This window comes from Chlorella variabilis (assembly GCF_000147415.1).
Source record: "Chlorella variabilis unplaced genomic scaffold CHLNCscaffold_17, whole genome shotgun sequence".
NCBI lineage: Eukaryota > Viridiplantae > Chlorophyta > Trebouxiophyceae > Chlorellales > Chlorellaceae > Chlorella > Chlorella variabilis.
In genome coordinates, this window is record NW_005435071.1 from 586,376 (window position 1) to 595,669 (window position 9,294).

General features: G+C 69.6%; 3 protein-coding genes across 3 annotated transcripts in view; 2 read left to right on the plus strand and 1 right to left on the minus strand.

Annotated features, from left to right (window-relative positions):
- The window catches only part of CHLNCDRAFT_136745 (hypothetical protein), a gene marked incomplete at both ends in the record, with an annotated part of 3,842 nt that extends 1,921 nt beyond the window's left edge, over positions 1-1,921 (plus strand). Inside the window, 6 exons of the mRNA XM_005845511.1 lie at positions 55-153; positions 395-480; positions 898-1,021; positions 1,315-1,462; positions 1,703-1,748; positions 1,883-1,921. Of these exons, the coding sequence (XP_005845573.1) occupies positions 55-153; positions 395-480; positions 898-1,021; positions 1,315-1,462; positions 1,703-1,748; positions 1,883-1,921 (542 nt within the window). The remainder of the gene's footprint in view (positions 1-54; positions 154-394; positions 481-897; positions 1,022-1,314; positions 1,463-1,702; positions 1,749-1,882) is intronic.
- A 216-nt stretch (positions 1,922-2,137) lies between these two features.
- On the minus strand, positions 2,138-3,615 carry GPP1 (hypothetical protein; the record flags this gene model as incomplete). Its single annotated transcript, XM_005845612.1, has 5 exons — positions 2,138-2,294; positions 2,476-2,617; positions 2,787-2,924; positions 3,109-3,241; positions 3,499-3,615. The coding sequence occupies 5 exons, from the start codon at positions 3,613-3,615 to the stop codon at positions 2,138-2,140; spliced, it is 687 nt and encodes a 228-aa protein (XP_005845674.1).
- A 1,640-nt stretch (positions 3,616-5,255) lies between these two features.
- CHLNCDRAFT_136747 (hypothetical protein) overlaps positions 5,256-9,294 on the plus strand; it is a gene marked incomplete at both ends in the record, with an annotated part of 5,509 nt that continues 1,470 nt past the window's right edge. The window contains 9 exons of the mRNA XM_005845512.1: positions 5,256-5,916; positions 6,105-6,513; positions 6,661-7,124; positions 7,278-7,387; positions 7,522-7,902; positions 8,076-8,161; positions 8,357-8,459; positions 8,634-8,762; positions 8,947-9,174. Coding sequence (XP_005845574.1) covers positions 5,256-5,916; positions 6,105-6,513; positions 6,661-7,124; positions 7,278-7,387; positions 7,522-7,902; positions 8,076-8,161; positions 8,357-8,459; positions 8,634-8,762; positions 8,947-9,174 — 2,571 coding nt within the window. The remainder of the gene's footprint in view (positions 5,917-6,104; positions 6,514-6,660; positions 7,125-7,277; positions 7,388-7,521; positions 7,903-8,075; positions 8,162-8,356; positions 8,460-8,633; positions 8,763-8,946; positions 9,175-9,294) is intronic.

The following is a 9,294-nucleotide window of genomic DNA, read 5'->3' on the forward strand; positions in this document are numbered from 1 at the left end:
GCCATACTCCTTTCTGTGCACGTCGTGTACCGCTCTTGCTGTCCCGCGCCGCAGGCCAGACGCTGGTGGGCTCCGCCGGCCCCGTGCTGCCCGACCTGCTGGCATCCACCGGAGTCATCCACATCGCCGCCGGCTTCGTGGCGCTCCCGGCGGGTGGGGCGGGGCTGTCGTGGGGGCGGGATTTAGTTTCGAGTAATTTATTTTAGTTAATGATGATGATTAAACAAGGGAGTGTGGCTGGTGTGCTCCTCTGGGCGAGGATGGGCAGCGGCCACAGGCCGCCTGGCTCAGGCAGGGGCTGGGGCAAGTGCGGGCAGGCAGCTGCGGGACCAGGAGCATCGATTGGCAGTGAAGTCCTCTAATGGTGCCCGCCTGCCCCTGCTTTGTGCTGCAGAGGCGGCAGTCGCCACCGCGCCAGCCGCAGAGGCGGCCATAGCTCCCGTGGATGCGCCTCTGCCCGCTGCGCCGCCGCGGGCCGAGGTGCCATCTCCAGCCTCTAGCCCTGAAGCAGTGACGACCGCGCTTCCCCCCTGGCCTGAAGCTGCGAGGACCGCTCTGCCTCCCAGGCCTGAAGCCGTGACGACCGCTCTGCCCCCCAGGCCTGAAGCTGTGAGGACTGCTCTGCCGCCCAGGCCAGAGGCGGTGCCTGCCCTGGCGCCTGCAGCTCTCCCTGTGCGCCTGCCGCCTGCGCCTGCCCCCTCGCCTCCCCCTCCAAGGTGAGGTTGTTGCATTGGCAGCTGGCTCCGAAGGCAAATCCCGCTGCCTGCTGCTGAGCTGAGAGCACGGCACGCACGTGGAGGAAGCAAGGCTGGAGTCTGCCCACATTCCACCGCTCGTACTGCTGTCTGCCCACATTCCACCGCTCGTACTGCTGTCTCCTCCCACTGCCCACTGCAGTCCCACCCCTCTACCTCCCTCACCTCCTCCGCGCCCCGCACCGCCGCCTTCCCCCTCCCCACCGCCTCCGACTCCCTCGCCCACCCCTCCCCCACCGCCGGCGCCCTCCCCACCGCCCGCCCCGGTGCCCCAGCTGCCAGCCGTGCAGCCGTCGGCGCCGCCGCCATCGCCGGCTGCGCGTGCCCCTTCACCTCCGCCGCCGCCCTCCCCGACGCCGCCGCTCCCCACTTTCACCCCGCAGCCCGCCGTCGGTAAGCTGCTTGCCCATGCGAGCGCCATGCGCCTGTGCCCCCTCAGCTCCCGTCCTCAACTGCTCGGCTCTCCCTTGCCTTCCAGATTGCTCGACTCCTTTGGCCTTGAACGTCGTGCTTCACCGATACATTTTACCGCTTTTTGTACCGCCCACCTGCACCGCAGGCACCACCGGCCTCCTGTCCGGCTCCGACCTGGCCTCCCAGCTGACCGGCGGCTGCGCCTGCACCACCACCGGCCGCAGCGGCGGGGTGCAGACGGGGCAGGCCGGGTGCGCGCGGCGCATCGATTCCAACTTCCTGCTGCCCGTCAGGTGAGCAGAGCAGAGCCTGGTGCTGCCCTGATGCCCAGCTGGCGCTGCCTGCTGGGCAACACGCGATCTGCCTGCCTATGGACGGGCAGCCCACCCATTGTGTTGAGCATTCGAGAGGCGCTGGCCTGCCAGCCCTCCGCCCAGCCGTCGTGTGGCCTGCCCCACCACCACCATCACCCCCACCTCCACACCCCTCGCATTACACCAACCATGCCCACACCCATGCCTCCCCTCCTGCAGCCTCTGCTATGTTCAGAGCCCCGCCACCTGCCTGGCTTCCCTCCAGGTCAGCACGCCCTCCCCTGCACAGCTGGCCCGCACCCCCAGCTGGCGACCGACGTGGCAACATGCGAGCTGCCATGGCGCCTTCTGTGTTAGCGCAGCTGCCCCTGCTGAGCCTGCTGCGCCCGCTGCGTGCAGTCCACGGCCTACCCCGGAGCCGCGTGGAAGCTGTGCTGAGGCGGCGGCACGCAGCCAGGCAGGGCCACCAACTGATTCTGCGGCATACCCCTGCACCTCCATCCTAAAGCTGCAAGTTCAAGATCGAAGAACCCACATGTGCCGAGATGGGCAGCTGGCTCCCTGCCTTCTCGGTCCCCATTCGACTCATCAGTCACTCCCAGCTATGTGGGGTGTGCAATTCTTGGTGCAAACACAAATACAAGAACAGGCGAATTACTCAATTGCAATGCTCGGTGTTGAGTATCGTTCGGCGGGGAACGGCGGCAGGCCCCATGCCTGTGGCTGAAACTGCTCCAGGCTATCCAGAACAAGGTCCGCGCCGCCGCACAGCGCGCGGTCCAGGTTTGGATCCGGCACCATCACGCACCGCCTGCACCACACCCACGGCAGCAAGGCAAGTGAGGTGGGGAGCCCCCCCCCGGCACGGTTGGCCACGTTGCTTTGCCAGGTGCTTCAGCAGCCGACCGCTGGCCACACGACGGGCTGCAAGCAACCAGCTGCGCAGCAGCAGCAGCGGCGGCAGCAGCGGCAGGGTTGGCGGTTGTGCTCACATGCCGGCTGCCTTGGCCGCCGCCACCCCGCTGGGAGCGTCCTCCAGCACCAGGCAGCAGCTGGGGTCGGGCGCCGGCTGCCACAGGCCGGCGGCGTGCAGGAAGATGTCTGGCGCGGGCTTCCCGCTGCTGATCTGGTCGCCTGCAGCGGCGGCAGCAGGGGGGTGGCAGGCAAGGAACAGAGTGCTAGGGTGCTCGTGCGCAGCGTGCTCTGCAGCCAAAGCAGCCATCCCAGGGAACCGCTGCCAACTCTTTCCCTTCCTGGCTTGGGATAGGGAACAGGCCCAAGCCTTCCCTTCTTCCTTCCCCACGCCCACCTGTCACTCTGTGATTGAACAGCTCAAACAGCTCCCCATGCAGCGTGGTCTTCAGGGTGAAGTGGCGAAGGTGGGAGGAGGTGGCCAGGCACATGGGCACCCCGCAGGCCGCCAGGTGGCGCAGCAGGCGCTCTGCGGCAGGGCAAGCAGCCCGGAAGGCAGCGGCCAGGGCTTGCAATGCGGCGTCAGCGGCCAGCGGGCAGCCACACCGCTACTCCTCCTGCTGCTGCTGCTCGAGTGCTTGCCGCCGCATGTGCGTGTCGAGGCGAGGTGGCAACAGCACACCAGCCGAGCGTGAGGCAGCGGCGGCGCTCACCCGCGCCTGGCAGCAGCTGCGCGGTGGGGAACATCTCATCCAGCGCCTCCTCCCTGTCTGCCAGGAACTGCTCGGGAGTCAGCTGGCCCTGCAGCTCGAGCTCATCCACCAGCACCCGAGCCGCCTCTATGGCCTGCGCGGGAAGCAGCATGCAGGCAGGCAGGCAGGCGGGCAGGTGGGCAGGCAGGCTGGGGTGTTGGGGCGGGGGGTTTCCCGGGCTGCTGCGGCTAACGGAGGCGCCGCGGTGCGCCTGCCACCGTACGGATGCCATCGCCAGGGCAGGCTGCGGCGCCGCCGTCCCGCAGGCATCTGCAGGCCCCGGCCGTGCCGGCAGCGATGCTACATGGTGCATGCGATGCTGCATGGCCATGCTGGGGCAGAGCGGCGCACCTTGAGGCCCATCATGCGTGCCTTTAGGGCCCAGGTGAACTCCTTTCCAAACTTCTGCGCCAGCCGCTGCTGCACCACCGTGTACATGCCCTCTGTGTCTAAAAGCAGCCCATCCATGTCGAAGATGACGTGGGTCACCTGCACAGGCGGCAACAACGAAGTTTGGCAGACGGTGGCGGCGGCGTGGGGCGGCGGTGGCGTCAAGCGGGCGGGAGGCTGCTGAGGACCCAAGGGGGCGACCTCCCAATCCCACAGCGGCCTTAACCACGTGGGCACCTTGCCCAGCTGTTGGGAGGGCGTCATCAGGACGAGGGCGGGCGGTGCAGGGAGCCCTGCCCAGTGAGGTGTGCAGCGGGGAGGGCCCGGAGGGGGTTTGTAAAGGCTAAGGTTGATCAATGAAAGCCCGCTGGCTGATATATCGGTTGAATGGGTTCTTCAAGGCGCAGCAGGCAACGCAGGCCAGCATTCGTGCTCCCTCCTTCGGCCCGCTTTCAATCCCCTGAGCGACCCAACGTTCGCCTGTAACCTCTCTTACGCGCATGGGATGGAGGGAGAGGCGATGCTGAGGCTGTGGCTCACCTCCGCCCGGCCCCCAGCCCCCGTGAGTGCCTGCGGATGCCGGCGGGGCGTGTGCAGCCTCGTAAGAGCAAGCGCAGCCGCTCAATGCCCAGGGGAAACCGTTCAACCCGCTGCCGCCGCCGCCGATGCTCCCACCCGCTCTGCCGCAGGACGCCGCAGCGCGCTGGCTGCGCCAGGCCCCAGCAGGCAGCGTCGCTCCGGCTGCAGCAGCACCAATCCTGTCGGCCAGCCAGATGGCGACGGCAGCGGCCGCAGGGGTCGCCCGCCTGATTGCCGCGCCACACCAGCCCAGGTGTGTGAGCGGGCGCTCAACCGCCGAGGGCACATCTGGCCGATGCAGCTGCCTTGGCCATGCAACCGCTATTGCGCGCTGAGGCGGCTGGTATGTGTTACGCTGCAGGGCCTCCAAGTGGGGCGCCTTTCCATCCAGCAGCACCCACCAGGGTGCCGCCCAGCACTCGTCAGGCGGCTCTGCGCCTCACCAGCACCCACCTGGCTGGGCGGCCGCTCCAGCCGATGTGCCTGTGTGCCAACCCCGGGGCAACGGCGGCGGTGGCCCCGCTGGCAGCTGGGGCAGCCGGCCGGGCGACCGGCCGGGCGGTGGTAGCAGCTGGGGCAGCAGGCCGCCTGGCCTGAGTGCTCCCGCAGCCGGCGCCGCTGCACCAGCAGCATCAGAGGGCGGCGGTGCCTGGCACGTGCATCCTGCAGCCCCCAGCATGCATGCGCAGCCATTGGTGCCGCCAGTGGCAGCACCCTGGCAGGCCCCGCCGCCTGGCATGCAGCAGGCTGCTGCTGCTGGGTTCGGGCCGGCATGGGACGTGCTAGCAGTGGACCACCCGTCGATGGTCCGAGCGGGCAGCAACAGCCCGCCGCCAGCGCCAGGCGCACAGCAGGAACAGCCGCCGCCGGCAGCGGCGCCCGCCAGGCATCCCATCGGTGAGCGGTGCTGGTACCACGCTTTTACCCTGCTCGCGAGAACAGGCCGGTACCCAGGCCGGTACCAGGCTGGTCGTGCAGAGGCCTGCTTCTGTTGTCGGTGGGCTGCCGTGATTGTTCCTTGTCGATGCTCCCGGTTTGCAGTTCACCCTCTTGGGATCCGTTCCGCCCAGCAGCAGGCCAGCCACCTCCCCGGGCCGTTGCGCCCACCTCAGCACGGCATGCCCAGCGGCAGCGGAGGGATGAGGCAGGCGCGGGCGCAGGCGCCGCCGCCGCCGCCGCCCGGTGTGCAGCGTAGCGAGGCCGGCAGCATGGGCGGCGGCGCGCTCGCATCTGGTGCCGGCGGGGGCGCTGTGTGCGACGAGCCCGACAGCTGGCATGCGGGGCCCACTGCCGCTGAGCTGTTCCACTTTGTGGCGCAGCACGGCATGCACAGCGCCCCGCTGGATGCGGTGGTTCGTGCGTGGCATGACGACCGGCACGCTGGCGGCGGCAGCCAACAGGCCCGCCTGGCGCAGCGCCAGCGGCGCCACCATGCGCAGCACCCTGCAGCACAGCCCCGCCGGCAGCAGTGGCAGGAGCAGCAGCACCAGTGGCAGCAGCAGGAGCAGCAGCAACCAAGCCTTCAGCAGCAGCAGCAGCAGCTGGCATCACAGCAGCAGCAGGCGTACCAGGCAGCCCCTGGCAGCGGCACCGCCCTGCAGCGGCCGCCTGTGCAGCAGCAGCAGCAGCAGGCGGCCCAGCAGGGCTGGCAGGAGAGCGTGCCTTTCCCTGCGCCACCGTCAGCGCAGCCAGCGGCAGGGTGGGAGCAGGTGCCCGCGGCGGCCGCCCCTGCGCCCAAGCTGAGGCAGGCGGTGCTGGTCAGCGCCGGCAAGTTTGTCGCTCCTGAGCCGGAGCTGCCTGGTAAGGCCTGGCCTGGGCCCAGGGGGCTGGCTGCCTGGCCTTCTTCATTTCTCTATGCCCGGCACTATGCCCGGCACATCCAGTGGGCATGGGATGCACATGCGGCTGCCCACATGCCAGCCAGTGCCCCGTGCTGCATGCTGAACACATGCTGGCTTGTTGTGTGCGGCGCTTTTGCCTGGATGCAGAGGCATCAGCCTGGCAGAAGACTCCCGGCGCTCTTCAGCCCTCCAACCAAGCAGGCAAGCAGCCCCAGAAGAAAAGCAAGGCGGTGCAGGCCAAGGCAGGCAGCCTGCCTCGTGCGGCGCCAGCGGCAGCCGCAGCAGGGGCGGCAGGCAGCGACGGCTCCGATTTCGAGGACGGAGCGGCGCAGAGGGAGGCGTGGCTGGCAGCCAAGCGGCTCCGCAAGGCGCCCGCCGCTGCCCTACCATCAGGGGGGTCGGCGGCGGCCAGCGGCGGCGGTGCTTCAGCTGCTGGCAAGGCGCTGCTGGCAAGGGAGTTTCTGGAGATTGGGCCCTGGTCGTGCGTGGTGGACTGCACATCCCCACTGGGCTTCTCCCGCTTTGCGAGCGACATGCAGAAGGCGCCCTCCTGCAGGTTTGGGTGCTGAGCTGGCAGTGCTGAGCTGGCGCCTTCGGGCGCTGCCGACTCGCCTCTGCTGTGCCGCCTTCGCACAAGAGCCTGCAGCCGCCCTTGCTGCCTTGTGCGCCATGCTGCCACTTTCGCCGCCCTTTTGGCCTGCAGCATCGGGCTGTTGCTTGTCGACGGCAGCGGCAGCCAGTTCCACAGCACCCTCGAGCCTCTGACAAAGGAGCAGCGGCGCAGCATCAAGGCGGCTGCCTCGGCTCCGGCAGCGGGCAGCAGCGGCAAGAAGCCGCGCGGCAGCGGCAAGGGCAAGGCAGGGGCGCCAGCCGCCGTTGCTGCAGGCGCCGAGGCCAGCGCGGCGGCGCAGGCCGCTGGGCCCGCTGCCACCGATGGCGGGGCCGCGGGCGGCAGCCGCCTCGTCGGCCTCTGCCTGCTGCCGATCGCTGTGGACGAGCTGAGCGGCGGCGGCGCCCCTGGGCCCACCATGTATTTCATGCCCCTGGCTGCCGGCACCTTTGGCGGGCACGAGGTGGCAGAGGAGGCAGCCACACAGGGCCGCGACCTGGCGGCGCAGCTGGTGGCCAATCCGGAGGGAGGCGCCATCCTCGCTTTCAACATGCAGGGTGGGCGCGGCTGTCGGGAGAACAAAAGGGAGACGTGCTGGTGTTGGGGCAATTCTGAACGGCCATGGGCCACCGGCCTCACTCTGACTGGCGCCCACCCTCCTGCCCACTCGCCTGCCGGCCTGCCCTGCCCCGCCCATGCGCGCCCTGCAGGCCTGCTGCGCCTGCTGGGCGAGGCGCGGGTGGCGCTGCCTGCGCCGCACCGCCTGGCGCTTGTGGACCCCCGCCTGCTGGCCTGGCTGCTGGAGCCGCAGCTGCTGCAGGTGGGCGGCTTGCTTGTGCCTCAAGCAGGCGGGGTCGATTTCCCAGCTTTTCAGGCAAAGCTCACACTGCCGGAGTCGTGCTTTCCTTTGTGTTCTTCCTCTGTAAATGCTCCGTGCTTTTCTCCCCTCTGCAGGGCAGCGACAAGGAGCTAAGCGACTACTCGCTGCATGAGCTGGCGGGCCGCCACCTGGGCGGCATGCCAGCTGGCGCCAGCACACCGGGTGCCGCCGCCGGCAGCGGCGGCGGCGATGGCAGCCCGGATGCTGCGGGTCCCGGCGCGGGAGCCTGGGGGGCTGCGGTGGGGCCCCCTGGTGGTGCTGCCGGGAATGTCAGTGGCGCCGCCGCAGCCAGCGGCGGTGCGGTTTCGCCGCTGCAGCGGATGCGGCGGGTGCTGGAGGTGGCGGTGTCGTTAGGCGAGCGCCTGCATGTGCAGCTGAGCGAGGCGCAGCTCCCTCCCGAGACGATGCAGCAGGAGATGCAGGCGAGGCAGGCTTCCCTAGCAGCAACTCGGGCGGTGGCTGAGTGGCTGGCTGAAGCAAGGGGCAGCGGCATCTGTCCTGTTCCGTGCCCACCTGTGTTGCACGTGCTTTGGAAAGCAATCCCAATCCCCGCCCCCACGCTCCCACCCCACCACCACACACCGCCCCTTGCGCCGCCTCTGCGTTCCTCGCCTCTGCTGCCTCGCAGGTGGCGGCGCTGCTGGCGCAGATGGAGGGCGCGGGGCTGGGCTTTGATCCGTGGCTGCTGCGGGAGGCGGGCCGCGTGGCGCGCAGGTAGCCGTCACCTTTGCACCCCGCCTGCAGCCTGAGGCTGGCGGGGCAGGCAGGCAGGCGGCGGTGTGTATACACAGCGGCTGGGCCCTAGTGGGTGGTTCCCCATTCTCAGCCGCCACTTGCCTCACCGCTCGCCTCCTCCTCACCACTGTCGCTCCCCGAGCTTGCCTCCCTGCTACCCTGCCGCCGCTGCAGCCACATGTCTCGCATAGAGGAGGAGTGTGCTGAGCTGGCGGGGCGCCCCTTCAACCCAGCCTCCCCGCAGCAGCTGGCCGAGGTGCTGTACAGCGTGCTCAAGGTGTGTGCGCGGGTGGGTGGGGGGTGCCCCATCCCCTCCCTGGGGCAGCAGGCGGCGCGACAGCACGCCGGCACGGCGGGCAGCGCGGCTGCTTTCTCACCCAGCCCTCGGCACCTGCTGTCAGCCTGCCCACCCACCCCCGCCTCCTCGCCTGGCTGCCCCGCCCCGCTGCAGCTGCCGCCGCCCACCGGCCGGGGCCGCTCCTCGGCCAAGACCCACCTTCGCACCGACGAGCAGGCGCTGGAGGCGCTGAGGCCGCTGTCGCCGCTGCCCGGCCTGGTTCTTGAGTACCGGGCGCTGCAGGTGGGGGCATGGGGGTTGGAGGAGGCGCCTGTGGATGGGTGAGGGCCGTGGGGGCACTCTGAGGAGTGTTGTGTGTGTTGTGTTTGTAGGACAGGGCGAGTGTGGTTGGGCGGCTATGCTGGTACCCACTCGCCGCGCTTTCTTCCCTCCTTTGCCATCCTTTCCTCCCGCGCCTTGCCCGCAGAACTTCTCCTCAAAGTGGGTGGAGGCCGATTGGTGCCGCGCAGCCGCTGCCGGCTTCGAGTCTGCTGACGCGTACGCGGCGGCACGCCCCGGCGGCGGCGGCTGGCCCCGCGTGCACTGCTGCTGGCACCAGACCAGCACCGCCACGGGGCGGCTCAGCAGCAGCGCGCCCAACCTGCAGGCGCGCAGCCGGATGGCGGCGGCGGGTGGTGCGGTGCTCGTGGTGCACGTGCCTGGCGTGTGCAACACACATACATGCACGCGTGTATGGGTTTGCACAACGCAGTGGATCGGGGCTGAGGCTGGCGCATGGCGCTTGCTTCGCTTCTCCCCTGCCCTCACGCTTTCT